The following is a 17,796-nucleotide window of genomic DNA, read 5'->3' on the forward strand; positions in this document are numbered from 1 at the left end:
TCTTGCCGGTCCCCTATTGGGATACCCTCCTCCAGTTGAGGGGGGGACTTAAATCTTCTCGAGGCAGAGGTGTAGGGTTGGAGCCGATGTAGCTTTATTTGACGTTCATAAGCGCATTGTAATATGCCTACTTGAATAATAAACTATCTTTTACCTATGCAGTTATCACACTGTTCTAGTGCACGTTGCATTGACCTTGAGAACCGGAAGCGCTCCGGCTTCACGACTTTCACTGTTCAATGCAATTAATGTAATGCAGTAAGTAAAAAGTTCAAATAAAAATACATTAATAAACTAAATCGATCATTACACGCCCTCATCATCATTTAACGGCCTCCTACCCTAGTCGGTAGTGACCCCGCCTACGAAGCAGGATGTCCCGGGTTCAAATCCTGGTAAGGGCATTTATTTGTGTGTTCATCACAAATATTTGTTCCCGAATTATGGATGTCTTCTATGTATATTTGTATATATGTGTATATTACCTATATATATCGTCGTCTAGTACCCACAACACAAGCCTTATTGAGCTTACTGTGAGACTACGCCGAACTGTGTAAAAATTGTCCTATAATATTTATTTATTGATTTATTACAATGAATACGCACAAAATGTCCAATCCTAGTCTATTTTACCTGAGGACATTTTCCTTACCTTCTGGCCAGGTAGACATAACAAGTGATGTCAGAAAGGGCATCTGTAACATGGTGCGGTGTCTGCTCGGCGCAGGTGACGTCATACGTCAGGTCTAGCTGCCGATCACCTTTGTTCAGTCGGTACTTTGACTTGCTGAGGTCGCGCCAATTCTTGCCTATGGACATGAAAGTATTTTATTTATTATTTTATAATCATGCAACAAAGCTTTTAAGAAAGAATTAGCACTCGCCCAAGGGAAGAAAATATTTCTTTTTATTACAACTAGACTAGTAGGATATAATTATTTTATTGATAATAAAAATAAATATGAAAACAATTCTTAGTGACAGTATTAAATTTGAAAGGAAGTAAAAATACAAAACAACAGGTCAAGTGCGAGTCGGACTTGCGTGCCGAGGGTTCCGTACATTAACGAATTTTTAACAATGTATTTTTTTATTGTGGAATGTGAATGAAATGTCTTTAAAAACCTGTAGGGGTCAGATCAAAGACTAAGGAATTAAGTCCAACTCACGCTTGACTGCACATTTCTAATAGGTATTCCTGTCATCTCGGTTTTCATGTTGGTAAAGATGTATTTTGTGTATTATTTTTTTTCAAATTTTAGATGTAGTAGTTTCGGAGATAAAGGAGGGGAATGGTCGGACGGACATGGGACAGACAGATGCACAAGTGATCCTATAAGGGTTCTGTTTTTCCTTTTGAGGTACGCAACCCTAAAAAAGAGACTTCATTACCATCACTTTCAGTGTTTATCTACTTCGATATTAAACTTATCAGTATCATTAGTTATAGTTATTATTAGTGTTTATCTACTTCCCTGCTCTTCTAAGTAATGACTGCAGAGGCGTAACTAGGGGGGGGTTGGAGGGGGCACGTGCCCCGGGCGCCGTCCAAGGGGGGGCGCCAAAATGGGCAAAAGACTACCTCTCCACCTTAGCCAAAAGGCAGCAGGGAAACTTTTGTCAGTCGTATTTACCACCACTGTGAAGTGTGAAATGCGCATGGTATTCTGGCCCTCAGCGCAAAAGAGAAAGCCGATCTTTTAGGTACTCTTTTTGCCTCGAACTCGACCTTGAAAGACGACGGTAGCGCCCTACTGCCCACCACCCCGCAGTGCGAATACTCTATGCCAGAAACTTCTATCAAGCAGAGGGATATTCGGCGGGAGTTGCTATGCTTTCGTTTTATAAGGCGAGCGGGCCGAGTGCTTCAGAGTTGTGTCCCGTGTTAGCGCGTCTTTTCCGTTAGGGGTCTCCTGTCGAAGTTACCATCTTATGGACTGTCCAGGAAGGTTTTGGGATTATACTGAGCAACTTTTACTACGGGACCAACCCCGAAATCGCGAAACAAAAGTTTACTTTCCCATAGAAAATGGACCAGCCAAAATGTAGGAAACAGTCAAATTTTTTTTTAGGGGTTGGACTCATAGTAAAAGTTGCTCAGTATAATCCCAAAACCTCCCTGGCAACGGAAATACAGTTATTATTTAGCCAACCTGTATACAGCTTGGTCCAATCCTTGACGCCCAAAAATTTTTTTTAGAATCCTCGTCGTGGGCTATCATAATATTATTCCCCATGTACGAGTACATGTTAGCCGATTCTTCGTAGTTTTCGAGAGTTTTAACTTTTGTTAAGAAATTCCAGGATGAAGCTTTGCTTTGCTTTTATTCCTTCTTTTAATTCCTTGAAATCGCTTGTATTTTTTATTTATTTAGGCACAGATTAATAAATAGTTGCTTGATTTAGGTAAAGGCAACATCTAAGCTTGACATGCTTGAACGTAAAATTTTGTCTTTTTTTCCCAACTCAGCCAAGTGAGGATGCTGATTTTTTTTAGCAACTGCGCCGTTTGTCAAGGATTATGTTACAAAAAAAAACATTTAAAAAAGTTCAATAGTTTTTTTTTATACATTAATTGCTTCACCCCGGAATTTCTTAACAAAAGTTAAAGGTAATAAAAATCATAACTCGAAAACTACGAAAAGTCGGCTAACATACATAAGTACCTATTCTAATAGCCCACAGCGTGAGCAATGTAAAAAAAAATTTTGAACGTCAAGGATTGGACCATCCTGTATAACACATGCCGTGCCAACATCACTCGGTCTGTGATACTAGAATGTCGTGAAAAACCTGTGTCAGGTACCGAGAGCGTTCTATCTAGAGTTTTGGTGTGGGATCGGGACAATTTAGTCCAATTCAATCCCACCATGACTCAATTTTGCGCGTTTACCGCTAAGAAAACCTCATTTTTCAAGGCACACCCCTTCCCATGTCAGGAAGTATTGGGAGCCTCGATCGGTGTTGACATCTCCATCAGTGACGTCCAATAATTTCTGCTCCTTGCTAGGTAGGCTGCGCTCGTATCCAAAATAACTCGGTGCGCTCAATAAAGGGAGGCGATACTTTACTCTGGGGTAGACTGATCCCATATATTGAGTACTGCTATCACCTTTGGACAGGAGCACCTGGATGCCACCTTGGACCCTTCAAATCAGTCCAAAGGCGCGCTGTACCTATGAATAAGTCTACGATCCCAAACTCACAAGCGATATTGAACCTTTAAGTCTAAAAAAGAATCTTCAAAAAAGAAGTTTATAAGTTTTAAAATGGTCGGCAACGCGCATGTAACACCCCTGGAGTGTAGACGTCCATAGGATGCGGTGAACGCTTACCATCAGGTCGGTCGTGAACTTGTTATCCACCGATGCACTGTATTTGTCTAAATTAATTTTTAGGGTTCCGTACCTCAAAAGGAAAAAACGGAAGCCTTATAGGATCACTCGTGCGTCTGTCTGTCCGTCCGTCTGTCACAGCCGATTTGCTCGGAAACTACTGGACCAATTAAGTTGAAATTTGGTACACATATGTAAGATTGTGTCCCAAAGACAGATATGTAACGTCAACAAATAAATTTTAAACATAAGGGCTACTTTTGGGGGGTAAAAGATAAAATTAATAAATAAAGTTTTTCAAACTATATCGTGTGTATATGTATATCAAACGAAAGAACTCATTGTGAGAATCTCAAATATATTTTTTTTATAAATTTACGATAAAAAGTTTAGAAGTTTTTCAAGAAAATAGACAAAAAATTACCATTCCCCCCCCTCTATCTCCGAAACTATAAGGTCTAAAATTCTGAAAAAAATACACTAAATAGTCCTTTACCTAAAGATGACAGGAAAACCTATTAGAAATCTAGAGTCAAGCGTGAGTCGGATTTAAGAACAAAAATGTGGTTTCGGTTATTTTAGGGACACAGCCGCAATGGTTTAGGAGAAACGTGATGTAGACGCTATTGTGAAGGCTCTAGGCCTATATCCGCATAAGGCCGAAGGCCCGAAGCGTCCCGAAGAGGCGTGCCTTTAGCTTCAAGCGTGAGTCGGACTGAAGACAAAAAATGCGACTAGGCTGTATCTGGAACCCAGCCGCAATAGTACTTGTAGTACTGATTGATTAGGTTACTATTGTTACGTAGCTATTGTTACCAAAAAATAAACTAAGTGTATTCCAGTTGCCAACGTGCAACCCCGAAATCGCGAAGAATAATTTGGCTGTTTCATACCTTTTTCTATGGGAGGATACATTTTTTTTACATTGGTCCCATAGTAAAAGTTGTAAAGCTCAGTATAATCCCAAAACCTCCCTGGCTGAGGGAATGCACTTATTTTTTGGCCACCCTGTAGGTATTATCTCTCTTCGGCCTTCGCTTTTAAAACACTAGCGAAAGTTGTAGGAAACGCGACCCGTCGCGTCGGACGCTCCGAGCTATCAGCCCTACGCGGAGCTCGGTCTTCAGTCTTCGCATGTGGATACTAGTACTATTGTTCGGCATTTAATCTTCCTATCTAAGCTACTTTGCATAGTTGCGGATATATAAGCCACCACGCCAGAAAACTTCATGTTACATCTGGTTTTTGATTTTGAAAACGTTTTATTCACGTCACGTTTCACGTACAAAAAAAATATTGAAAATTGTGTGATGTACGGAACCCTTGCAACGCGAGTCCGACTCGCACTTGACCAGTTTTTTTTTAATAAGCAAAAGAATAACCCTTTCGTTTCGTTAGTTCATTTCGTTTGGGCGGGGGGGGGGGGCGCAAATTTGGTGTCCGCCCCGGGCGCCATATCCTCTAGCTACGCCTCTGAATGACTGTAATCAATTACCACATCTAGATGAGAAGTCCGTAACCCAGGGCACCATGAAGTGTGCCTGCGGGTCATTGGCCGATCTCCCCGCCAGGGTGTTCAAGTGCAGCAGGTAGTCCAGGTTCGATATCCGGCCCCGCACCCACAACATGCACAGCTTCTCAAACTGCACCACCTCATTCCTCCCCCACTCCTCCCCCCACTTCCCCTGACTTGTAGCCGGGGTAACTTGCTTCCTATTCTGCTCATAGATTAATGAAGCATCTAGAGTGTGAATGTTATTCGTAACAGCCGGCAGTATCTGTAGCCACATATTCTCTGTCAAATAAATATCTTGCAATGACAGCGTACCCAGACTCAGACCACGGTCGCTCATAGCTTTAAAAACATTCAGGAGCTGATAGACTAAGAACATCCCCCGTCCATAATTCATATCAATAAGATTTGGGCTAAAATTCAAACAGTCTAGCAAGTGGTTTTCATAGTGGCCTCTGTATATTATATAGTAGTTATTGTCAGTCTCTAATATGAACATAGCTGCTAATAAATTGACATGGGTTTCATAAGATTTGGAAACGTGTTTGTTAGGAATGATTTCTTTGTACTCTGTGATCCTGCCCGAGCCGTCACTCTTTATCCTAATTATGTTACAGCCGTACAGCCGCAGCAGCACCTCCGACAGTAGTTGGTCATGCTCCAGTAAGTTCACTATAGCACTCTCTTTTAAATTCTCGTTGTTCTGACAATATTTCTTATATGACTCCTTCCATAAATTTCTGTGGTTGTTCTGTGAGACATATTGGAGTAGCTGCGAGAAAGTTAGGGGAGTTTCGGGGTTGGTTTCGTGTAGTTTGTAGCGAGGAAGGGGCAGTACCTTGGACACCTTTTTATTTAATACCTACAAAAGAAAGAGGCGTTAATCATTACTCATTCCGTAGTTTCATGCGTTAGTTTCACTTATGAATAGTTACGTACCCTAATGAATATCGTCCGCCAGGGATAAGGAACACTTTCACCAACTTGTAATGCGAAATCTACATCGTTCACTGTGTTATCTACTTCTAAGTTCTTCAGCCATTTCTTAAGCCAACTGCTGTGCACGACAACGCTGCACAAATTTGCTGAGGCGGTAGTGAATATGTTCTTATTGCTTATGCCTAATTCCTTAACAATATTATCCATCTCTTTAAACTATAATCTTTTGTTTTGTTTTCTTTAGGGAGGTTAACAAATTTGACATTTCACATTTGTTTTTGACAGATCAGATCGATTAGATTTATTGATATAGCAACACTCAAATATCTCAAATGCAAAATGGAATCTTTCTGTGTCATTTTCATGTTTCGCGGTAGGTCTTCTGAAATCTTACGCCAAGCGCGCACCACGATTTTAATTTTTGCGACACGATTTTAGAATCGCGCTGTAATTTATCGCAGAAAATTCAGTGCGCGCACTGCGATGAAAAAGTCGACGATTTGTTCATTCATGGCTCAGATCAGACATGGATGTCGTACCAGTCGCTTGTCGTGAAACAATATGCAATCGCTGTATGACTGAGTATTTATACCACAAAGGTGATCTCCTTCTATTTCTATAATTAAACGGTCAACATCTAGCGTCTCATCTTGTAACTCCATTGGAGAAGCAGGTTCCGATATGTTGACGCTTGGAGAGCGAAATGCCGACTGAGGTCCCGGCTGCGATTTTATTATCGCAGTGCGCGCGGGGGCCATACAGCTTCGTATGCTGCAATTCACTTTGCGACAATCGCGTCGCGCGCTGTCGCGGAAAAATGTAACAAATCACAATTTTAAAATCGCTGCGATTTTTTTGTCGCATATGCGCGCACCGCCATATAAACCCATACGTTACATTTTTGCGACTAAATTATCGCGCGACAAAAAATCGTGGTGCGTGGTGGTGTGGTGCTTGGCTTTAGACTTATAAAATGTGATTATGATTAGTTAATTTGATTACTCTTTGCTATTTGTAAAGTAAAGTAAAGTAAAGTAAAAATTTATTGTGTATTCTAACCTGTTTTAAATGGTAAACAGGCAACATTATTACATTTCCATTTGTTTCCCGACTGAAGGACTTGTATCCATGGTCATGAAATACATTATAAAAAAAAAAAATATCCATTTGTTTCCATTCGTTCCATTCCGTTCTATAAACCAGCTAAATAAGAAAGCACACACGATGAATTAAAATGTATGTCTAACTCTTTTACACTACAAAGTAGAGTATAAGACTTTCTTCCTCTAAAGGAACATGACGTGACATTTGGTTTAAGCGTATTTTCTGCTGTCATTCGCTCACCGTTATTCTGCTGATGCTGGATGTTTGTTGTTTGGTTTTGGTTTGTAGTGGGTTTGTGCGACATTAATTCGATTACCTCAACTAAAATGGAAAAGAAACCTCGTTTGCGTGCTCCAAATTTCACTCAAAGTGATAATTTACTTTTGTGTGACGTAGTCAGCAAATACATACATATCATTGAAAATAAAAAAACTGACGGAGCTAGCCTCCTGCAAAAACAGAAGGCTTGGCTTGAAGTGGCCGAGGAATACAACTCATCCACGACAGGTTTCTCTCGTACCGCAGAAAGCTTGCAGCAAACGTACAAAAATCTAAAGAAAAGAGCTAAAAAGAATGCGTCTGATGAAAAGATGGATATTCCAGGTATGAAATTTTAATTTCTCTTTAATCAATTAAATATAATTAATAGAAATCTAAAACGTAAAATTTGGGAAGTTGATTTATATACGTTCTATTTGTATTATCCATCTATAATATTATTTGCCTTTACAGTGGATCCTAGTTTGGTGCTCAACGTAGAAAAGTGTGGCACATCTTCCCAGAATTGTGACTGGGGTGAAGGATCTATAAATACGGGAGCATTAGAAGAAACGTGCAAAGAAATGTTTGCAGCATTAAATAAGGAAGCAAACACAAGCGACACAATTATGGATACAGGTAGGTACTTGTAAAACACTATATCTACAACAAAAAATAAATTAATTTTACGGTTTAGACTCGCTTGTTTTTACTTACTCGCGCGACATGTTTCGGTGAGCCTAGGTCTCCTTTCTCAAGCACTAACAGTGCGAGCAGCGTTCACAATGGCCGTGTATCACGTACTGCAGCATGTATTGTGTCTCATAACAGTTTAAATTCAACTATAAATTAATTTGTGGCAAGCGGGAGAGTGAGGCCGAACTAACACTCTGGGGTATTGGATTCTGGGGACATCGCTTCTCATTTACCACAAGCTGTTTAAGCTCCTATTAATATCCTCGGATTTCATGGGCCTTTAACTCCCTGGCCATGGGGTCTCATGGCTCCTCTACACGATGGCCCAGCGCCGGCCACTCCAAGGGATGCATTTATGCGTTAGAGGGAGCAAGTGATATTGCCATCTCGTTCTACCGCATGGCTGCATCCCTTGGAGTGGCCGGCGCTGGCCCATCGTGTAGAGGAGCCATCAGACATTTGGCATGCATATATAGGTAGGTATTTACAAAGAGAATAATACTCTTTGCTTTGTTTCCCATTTGAATTATTTATATTTGTGTTGTCTGTCGCTAAGTAAATAACAATTAATATTATTTTCTTATGGTTGATAATTTGATAATGTCTAATTATTTACCAGGAGGTGGGCCAACAACTAATGCAGACAAAGATCCAGTATTGGAAAAAGTTAAAGCTCTCACTGGACCTGTCATGAATGGCGTTCACACAATTTATGATGGAGACAGCAGTCTTGCAGCATCCCAAAATATACCTCCAATAGAACTTCATAATATTGGATCAGGTAAAATTTTATTTATTTCCCTTCTTAGGTATTCAACAACATTTTTATTGAAGTAAAATAAACTTCCAATACATAAAGAGGAATATCCGGACTAAGTGTGCCGCTTTCTGCATCTGCAGTATCTCAACATGTATATGTTGCTGAAATAACTATCGGCACAGTGATCACCAAATCAACCTGCCACATTTATTTCATTATATTCTTTTTTTTTATAGTACATTATCTTAAAAATTACTAGGGTTTCGTTTTAAAATGTATGTAAATACCATTTTAATAATTATATTTCAGATTCTACACTACTGGATATGCAAGAGAGCCAAGATCATACCCATAGCCAGGACAACGGGACATATTTCACTAACAACAGAGCAAATTTAAAGAGAAAGATACACCATTTATTAACTCGTGAGTGTTGTTTGTCTGTATAATTTAGCTTGTATAGACTTCACTTATCACTAGGAATTATTGCGGCCCTAGTGAATAAGGGTACAGTCGCCATCAGATACATTGGAGCTGCCAAGATGCTCAAAAATATCTGAAAATGCACTCTAGCGCCTTGACAATAGTAGCGTGTTCAGATATTTGTGAGCACCTTGGCAGCTCCGATATATCTGATGGCGACTGTACAAGTCTTTAGCAGCGCAGTTGTAAAAGGGCGTAAGTTTTACGTAACACTTAAGGTTCCGTCACACAGGCGCGATTTCCGGGCGGGGCGTGAATGGCGTGAGCGTTTTATATGTAAAAGCGGCGCGCCCCGCTCACGCGCCGCCCGCAAAACGGGCCTGTGTGTGTCCATAAATTAGGTCATCGATTTTTGACGATTTTTGACCCCCCCCTAATCTGAAATGACGTAATTTATGAATAGCCCCTTTTAACACCTAAGCTACGCGAGACTTTACCCTTTTTCACTAGGTACCGCCAGCGCCACCCACAGTATTGTTTAGTAACAAATAATGGATAGTATTATTTTTTATTTCCCTATTATAAGTGGTTTTTTAAGAAAATTATCCTCCCATAGAAAATGGACCAGCCAAAATGTATGAAACAATTTTTTTTCGCAATTTCGGGGTTGGTCCCATAGTAAAAATTGCTCAGTATAATCGTAAAACCTGCCTGGCAACGGGAATGCAGTTATTTTTAGCCACCCTGTGTATATCGTCGTCTAATACTCAGATCGCAAGCCTTATTTTGCTTATGGTAGGTCGATTTGTGTAAGATTATCCTATAATATTTATTATTTAGGTAAACGGAAACTGGAAACTGAAACTAGACAGGTTAAAATGGAGTTACTGGAGTTACAGAAGGAGTTTGTCCAAACTCAGCTGCAAGAGGAACGGGATCGAGCGGAGCATAACCGCATGCTGCGAGCCATGGAGATGGAGGATGCTAAACAAAAGTATATACACAATGAGAAGCTTAGAGAGATTGAGATGGAGGAAATGAAAAGGAGAAACGAATATAATGAAAAAATGAGACATTTTCAATTAAAATAATAATAATATTTTTTCTAGTTTGTTTTAATGTTATATCCTCCTGCGGGCGCAGCATGGTTCCATTTTTATTGCCTGTCACTATGCCCGTCCTTTTCGCACTTACATACTTGTTAGAACGTGACAGGCATGGTGACAAGCGAAAAAAATGCGACCATGCTACGGCCGCTGCTCAATGTGATTTTTAACCCTTTCGACGCCGTGTCAAACATAAAAGCTGTCACTCGGACTCGGACGCCACGTCACCGAAGTGTCAAAACTGAAATGAAACTTTATGCATATGCACACAGGTCTATGTTGCTCTGTGGTCTGTGACCGATTAATCCGTCTGGCGTTGGACCTGCGGTGCGGATATATCGGTCATAGGCGTCCAAAAGTATAAAGGACATATTCCATTTTTAGCAAGTTATGAATAAAAAGCCTGGATAGGTTGAGGTTATATTTTTTTACTTAAAACGTGAAACATAGGAAAATGAACCCTATTTTCTAAACGATTTGGTTTAAATTTCAATTACACTCAGTATTGTGGGCAGGACGCGGATGCGTATGCAATCAGCACCTGACGAGCATTATGCCCTGCTGTAATTGGACCTGTAGGGCTACCGCCAATACCGAAAATCGTCAATTGCGGGGATTTTTCCCTGTCACTCTAATTACGCCTTCATTGGAGTAAAAGAGAAAGATCGCCGCAATTTGCGAATTTCGGTTTTCGCGGTAGCCGCCCTGATCTATTGTTAAGGTTCCGTCACACCCGCGCGTTTTCGGGCGGGGCGTGAGTGTTTTATATGTAAAAGTGGCGCGCCCCGCTCACGCGCCGCCCACAAAAAGCGCCTGTGTGACGGAGCCTAAAGGTAACACTGCACACTCATCTGGTCTATTGTCCAAAGGAGGAAATTCTGGGTCAACAGATGGTTCTATATAAGTCATTTACATGTCATATTTTATTGTCTGTGAAAACTTGTCATAAAACAATTTAAGGCACTGTATGAATAAGTTACTCTGGTTTACTAGCTAGCTTAGTGCTGCACTCTGATGGCAGAACATTGCTGTAATACCTATAGGTTTTATATCTAATAATTATAGGGTTCAATGGTTAACACTAATACACAAATAATAGATACACTATTTTAATTTAAAAAATAGTAATTTCTCACACTATCCAAATCTACTTAATCTAAAGAAATAATATCCAAATATATGTACTGTTAAAAATGTAGGAATGTATAATTGTATACATTGACATGTATTGATTGATGGCAACAAATAGCACCAAATCTGAAGGAACTTATCACAGCAAAACGTCAAACGGCGCATCCATTTGCCGTGCCACTGACGCCACGGAATTAAAATTTAGTTTTGTGAATAAATAATGCCACCTTAAAAGTGAGGTGTTTTTCAGTAGATATCCATCAAAAAACCGGGCAAGTGCGAGTCGGACTCGCGCATGAAGGGTTCCGTACCATAATGCAAAAAAAAACGATCACCCATCCAAGTACTGACCCCGCCCGACGTTGCTTAACTTCGGTCAAAAATCACGTTTGTTGTATGGGAGCCCCACTTAAATCTTTATTTTATTCTGTTTTTAGTATTTGTTGTTATAGCGGCAACAGAAATCATCATCTGTGAAAATTTCAACTGTCTAGCTATCACGGTTCGTGAGATACAGCCTGGTGACAGACGGAAGGACGGACGGACGGACAGCAGAGTCTTAGTAATAGAGGGTCCCGTTTTACCCTTTGGGTACGGAACCCTAAAAACGATCGACGTCAAATGCCGTCTTTGGCGTCGTTGTCACGATTTTGCGTTGACGTCAATTGCCGTCTGTGGCGTTCAAAAGGTTAAGTGATCAACAAATTAAATTATCCTTTATCTATAACACTTAATTATTAAAATATCTTATATCATATTACTTTGTAGATTCTTAATTTGGTCCAATATAGTCTGGTCTGGTCAACATTACCTAATGTCACCCAAATAGATTGGAAGTATTTTACAGATGGCGCCAGCAAAGATTTTAGCTGGCAATCCTAGGTATAGTGTAATAACCCTTGTTATTGTTTTTTTAATTTTATCTCAAATCTCATAGAACAAAAAACCAATACTGGCGCCATCTATAAAAACCTAAGACAGTTGCTATAGTTCGTTTTATTAGCATAACGCTACGTCTTACGTAGGCGAACAACGCGCGAACGCGGCGCGGCGCGGCGCGGCGAAATCAATCCTTTGATGCCCATAGAAGTGTCCTACGTAAGCGATCTCGTTGCGAACGCGGTGCGGCGCGATTTGCACGCGAATGTCAGGCGTTCGCGCGTTGTTCGCCTACGTAAGACGTAGCGTTAGTAAAAAAGGTAAACAATCTTGACGTGTCTTTTTAATGAAATTTTTTTTTAAATAGTCAAGGCAAATATGTAACAATTATGAACCATATACAATTAAATACATTCTTTTGCTTTCATAAGTAATAGTTACTGATTTTTAAAAAGCATTTTCAATTAAAAGACACGTCAAGATCGCGTAGTCTTATTCTAATGCTAAAAAATCGAACGGTAAATTCTAAATATCGGGTGAATAACTTTCTGCGCCTCAATTTTTTAGCAAGGGAAGATGTTGGCTAAAGAAGTTTTATTCCACTTTCCCGGATATTCTCTTCATGTAACACTTCCAAAGAGCTTCCTTATACACAATAGCCTGTGTTTCCGGGCTCTTCGCTGCCACAATCCCTCTGCCCACCACCGCAATGTCCGCACCCTTCTCCAGTATAACTTTCTCTGGGGTATTATAAATCTGGCCCAGGCTGTCTCCGGAAGTTTCCAGCTGTACTCCAGGTGTCAGCTGGATTAGACCTGGATCTTTGAAAGTGTCTTTGTTTTGACAGACAAAGCCGGTGATCAGGTCTGGGTACTTTGCTGACATGTCTACTGTTGCTTTGGTGTAGTCTGATGTGATGAGGTTGCCCTGAAAACGTAATTGATAAAATTTCTATACCTGGGGGGGGGGGGTATATTATAAAGCAAAAAAATATAATTTTACTCTGTCAATTTGGAGAGAAACACATTTTAAAAAAAAGTATAGATCATCATTTTACAGCTGTACATGTGAATTCATGTCAAGTACATCTCAGGATCGTAGCATGTGGACATCCGTGGTATCTGCCTACCCCTCCGGGAAATAGGCGTGATTATATGGGTTGCATATCAGAATACCGAAAACTGATTTACCTAAAGTTGAATCACCTATGCTTGATTCACCTATTTTCAAATTACCTATCGATCATTTTACCTAAACATTGACTGACCTAAGTTTATAATACCTAAGCTCAAATAACCTAATGGACGAAACACCTAATGCACGATGTACCTAATGCATGTTTTACCTATTGCACATTTCACCTAAAGCTATTATACCTAATGCACGAATCACCTATAGCTGATATACCTAATGGACGATACACCTAAAGCTGATATACCTAATGAACGATGTACCTAAACTTGATTTACATAATGGACGAAATACCTAAAACTGTTAAACCTATCGCACGAAATACCTAAAGTTGATATACTTCCTGCACGAATTACCTAATGTCGATATTCCTAATGCACGGAATACCTAAAGTCTATATACCTAGAACAAAATTCATATCATTTTGCCGAATGATCAAGTGGCAATTCCACCTAATAATTCGTATGATTTCTCAATCTTACAGTAGAAACAGTTTGTTCGGATAAAAACTTAAAAATACACTTTTCGAAACGCTACTTTTTAGGTAGTAGAATGATTTTGTAAGTCTGATACAAAATTAGTTATCTTATCCTATCTTATCAAACACTTAATTTTTGTAAGTTAACATCATGACGATGAAATAATAGTCGGTTTTGGCACTGTTTGGTCGCAGTTAACCTAACACGCTCCTCCTCTCTTTACTCGTCGTCGCACCTATCTCGACTCTGGCAAATGACTAGACCTTATATTATACTAAAAACTATAAATTGAATGATTTGGCTACCAAGTGTATTATTATATTAATAATAATATTCTACTAAACAATAACTATATTTTTTATTTTAGGTACATATTTCGTTCATTAGGTATGTTAACTTTAGGTAATTCGATCATTAGGTATACCGACTTTAGGTAAATCGTGCAGTAGGTATGTTAACTTTGGGCAATTCGATCATTAGGTATACCGAGTTTAGGTATTTCGTGCATTAGGTATATCAAAATTAGGTGTTTCGTGTATTAGGTATATTAGCTTTCGGTATTTCGAGTATTAGGTCTTTCAACTTTAGGTAAATCGAGCATAGGTATTCTGAGCTTAGGTAAACCAATTGTAGGTGAAACGTGCAATAGGTAATTCGTTCATTAGGTGTTATGAGCTTAGGTTAATTGATCATTAGGTATTTAAAAAAATAGGTGAAACGAGCATAGGTGATTCAACATTAGGTAAATCGATTTTCGGTATTCTGATATGTAACCATTATATGTATGTATGTACATGTGATTTATGTATGTATATACTTAGTAAGGAAATTCTGTGCCTTAGTATAAATTAGGAAATTGCTGTCTGGCTTGCTTTTATTATTGTAGGTACTACAACTAGAATCATGTACATGGTAAGGCAAGACTATTAATAGCAGCGTCATAATTATATTTACCTCACTGCTCATCTCGGCCAATAAGAAGACACCTCGACTGACTCCATTTGTAGACCCATTCAAAGCTTTCAAAATACCTTCCCCTGGCAAGGAATGTACTGTCACACAATCCGCCCACTCCCCAATTTTGTACAGCCCTTTCAAGTACTGGAGAGCCACAGTGTTGCCAATATCTGCATATTTCCTGTCCTCCAAAATTAAAAAGTTAAATCTCTGAGCCAGCTGCTTGATTTGTGTAACAAAATCAGAATTAAAGTCTTCAATGATGTCTACATGTGTTTTGACTAAGCATACATGCTCTCCTACTTTCTCTAGAAGGTCTAATATTTTTGTAGTAGACGTCAAATCAACTGAGATACAGAGGTTGGTTTTCTTCTGTGCTATTATTTGGAACAGCTGTTTTGAGATCTGGTTTGTTGCAAGCTCAGCTCGCTTCTCGTAAGGCAGTGCGGTCCTATCCACAGGCTCTTCTGAAAATATAATAAATGAAACTTTACTACTTGAATATTATCTAACAATATATTCCTCAATTTAAGATTAGAGGGGTAACTAACTAAATTCAGATCTCTATGTCTATTGGAAATACCTTGAATCTGTTAGATCGAATTGGCATTTTGAAAAATAAAAAATCATATTAAATGATTTTAGATACAAGTCAACAGGAATTCATTGTGAAATTTATTTATATTGGCAGTGTCATAAGAAAACTTTTTAGTGTCATAAGAGAGAGGAAAAATTAAATTATAAAAATACATACTAGTAGCTGGTGCTTTAGTAGTTCTGAAATATTCTTTAACATTCTCAGCAGTTTCAGCTGTGATTTTATTGTGCTTTGCCAGTATATCAATAAATTGCGTCATAGTAAATAAAGCTTTCATTTGAACACCATTTGACTCAAGGTTTTTTCGGCCACCCTGCTCCCGGTCCAGTATAATGACCGCCTCTTCAGCTTTGAGACCTTCCTTATTCAAATCTTTAACAGTTTCCAGTACGCTGGAGCCGGAAGTCACTACGTCTTCAATAATAAGACAGGTTTCTCCGGTCTTGTAATGCCCTTCAATCATTTTTTTGGTTCCATAGCCTTTGGCTTCCTTACGCCGCATGAGCATAGGCTTTTTAGCTTGGATACTGAGCAACGTTGCTACTGGCAGAGCTGTGTAAGGAACGCCGCATAAATGATTGCAATTACTAGCCTTTACAGCAAAGTCGTACAGTAGAGTTGATATCAATTCCTGTAAATAGCAATTAAATACATACACATGACATGGTATGACCACCGGATTAGCAAGCTGAAGTGGCAATGGCCAGGCCACATTGCGCGCAGAGAAGATGGCCGATGGGGTCGAAAAGTGCTCGAGTGGAGACCACGGACTGGCAAGCGCAGCGTTGGACGTCCACCCACAAGATGGACGGACGATCTTGTTAAGGCCGCCGGAAGACGCTGGATGCGGGTCGCTTCCAACCGGTACGAATGGAGGTCCAACGGGGGAGGCCTATGTTCAGCAGTGGACGTCTTATGGCTGAGATGATGATGATGATGACATGACATGGTAAAGCTAGCATATTATGTAGATAAACAAATGATCCGACACGGACAACATTGATTAGGGTCTAAACGAGACTAATTAATAATTACCATTACATCTGGATAACTGACTATAACCCTCAAGTCAAAGTACACCGGTGTTTTTATGCCACTCTTGGTCATAAAGTCCCCAAACTTTACAGCATCGATAGTAAACAGTTTCACGGCTAATTCTTCTAGTTTATTATCAAACCCCATTTTTGGTTTTGTTATTAAAGTTTTTATATTTAATAAAACAACACGTGAAATTGGCACTCTTGGCAGTTGACTGACACTGTAAGTACGGTGACGTCTGTGACAGTGACACTGAGAGCATTGAGAGATTATACTTACTTTACTCTTTGATTGAGAGCGTGAGTATTATATTCTTTGATTGAGAGTGAGCCATAAAAAAGAGTCAACTCATAGAAGGTAGGATCCTATAGAAGTGCTACACGCGTGCCTCCATGAGAGACAAAACCTACGCAATGCGACGCTATGATTGGTCGAATTTATTTGTTGCCCACCATAATCCATACTAAATTTACCGTGGGGAATAAAAACAATCTGAGACTGTGACAAGGACAAACAATAATAGCTCTTTTGCTGCTACTCCTACTGAAAGATACATAAGACTATCCCTTTCGGTCATTTCCTGCCACCCCACATGCCAGATCCAGTTAAAATACTAGGTTCATGTTTCCATTCATTTCATGTTACTCAGTTCACTCACTTCCTTCTTCCATCACTCATGTCATGTCAGTTCGTTCATTTGTTTTGTTGTGGGTGATGGTGAAAGGTGTTGTCGTGTTTGTGCCAACTGTGTTATATTATTTTATTGTATCCAGTAATTACTGTAAAATACTGGCATATGCTGGATTTCTAATAGCCACGGTGAGTTTTCCGATTTATCATAATCACCTATATCAATTTAAATATAATTAATTTACATGTAAAAACCGTGAACTTTTTCGCGCCGAAAAAAGGATATTAACCAATTAAAACTCTTCTAAACCCCTAAAATATCTTCTTCTGTATTATTATTACTTCACAACATCGCGACCGAATTTAGAAACCCAGGTAGATTTTGAATCAATGCAAGGGTAAGGTTTGCCCACCCTCCCCGTCGGTCCGAAGTGGGGAGGGTCCCCTCCAATAGGGGAAGCTAGGGACAAAGGGTAGTCACCCCTATACGGAGGGGAGCGGTGGCGCCGTTGGTAGGAATTAGAGGGGGAGCACCATTTCATGTTCTTTTTTTGAGTCAACGTAACGGCTTGGTGCTGAAAGTTTTTACTTTTAAAAGTAGTTTCAAGGTTTTTCTTGTTTTCAGAAGTTCTGGGATTGACTGATTTTGACGCAATGGCGGAAATTGAAGGTAAAATCTACTTTTGTTATAGTTTTCGTCTCATAAATGTACATTTTACCCTCTTACTTTTAGCACTATTAAAAAAGCCCTTTACA

General features: G+C 39.5%; 3 protein-coding genes across 3 annotated transcripts in view; 1 reads left to right on the plus strand and 2 right to left on the minus strand.

The window, feature by feature from the left end:
• Nucleotides 1-6,051, minus strand: part of LOC134667115 (WD repeat-containing protein 81) — a 33,596-nt gene extending 27,545 nt beyond the window's left edge. Inside the window, exons 1-3 of the mRNA XM_063524398.1 lie at nt 5,791-6,051; nt 4,834-5,713; nt 656-812 (exon numbers count right to left, since the gene is read on the minus strand). Coding sequence (XP_063380468.1) covers nt 656-812; nt 4,834-5,713; nt 5,791-5,997 — 1,244 coding nt within the window. The 5' untranslated portion in view covers nt 5,998-6,051. The remainder of the gene's footprint in view (nt 1-655; nt 813-4,833; nt 5,714-5,790) is intronic.
• A 1,093-nt stretch (nt 6,052-7,144) lies between these two features.
• Nucleotides 7,145-10,135, plus strand: LOC134667587 (uncharacterized). The gene is made up of 5 exons (XM_063525021.1): nt 7,145-7,497; nt 7,627-7,791; nt 8,468-8,629; nt 8,918-9,034; nt 9,872-10,135. The coding sequence occupies exons 1-5, from the start codon at nt 7,155-7,157 to the stop codon at nt 10,120-10,122; spliced, it is 1,038 nt and encodes a 345-aa protein (XP_063381091.1). The 5' UTR covers nt 7,145-7,154; the 3' UTR covers nt 10,123-10,135.
• Nucleotides 10,136-12,650: 2,515 nt separating this feature from the next.
• Nucleotides 12,651-16,617, minus strand: LOC134667117 (uridine 5'-monophosphate synthase). The gene is made up of 4 exons (XM_063524399.1): nt 16,408-16,617; nt 15,529-16,003; nt 14,772-15,241; nt 12,651-13,074 (listed from the first exon to the last, which is right to left on the minus strand). The coding sequence occupies exons 1-4, from the start codon at nt 16,552-16,554 to the stop codon at nt 12,742-12,744; spliced, it is 1,425 nt and encodes a 474-aa protein (XP_063380469.1). The 5' UTR covers nt 16,555-16,617; the 3' UTR covers nt 12,651-12,741.
• Between the last annotated feature and the right edge of the window lie 1,179 nt (nt 16,618-17,796).

The sequence above is a fragment of the Cydia fagiglandana genome, chromosome 9 (genome assembly GCF_963556715.1).
Source record: "Cydia fagiglandana chromosome 9, ilCydFagi1.1, whole genome shotgun sequence".
Classification (NCBI taxonomy): Eukaryota; Metazoa; Arthropoda; class Insecta; order Lepidoptera; family Tortricidae; genus Cydia; species Cydia fagiglandana.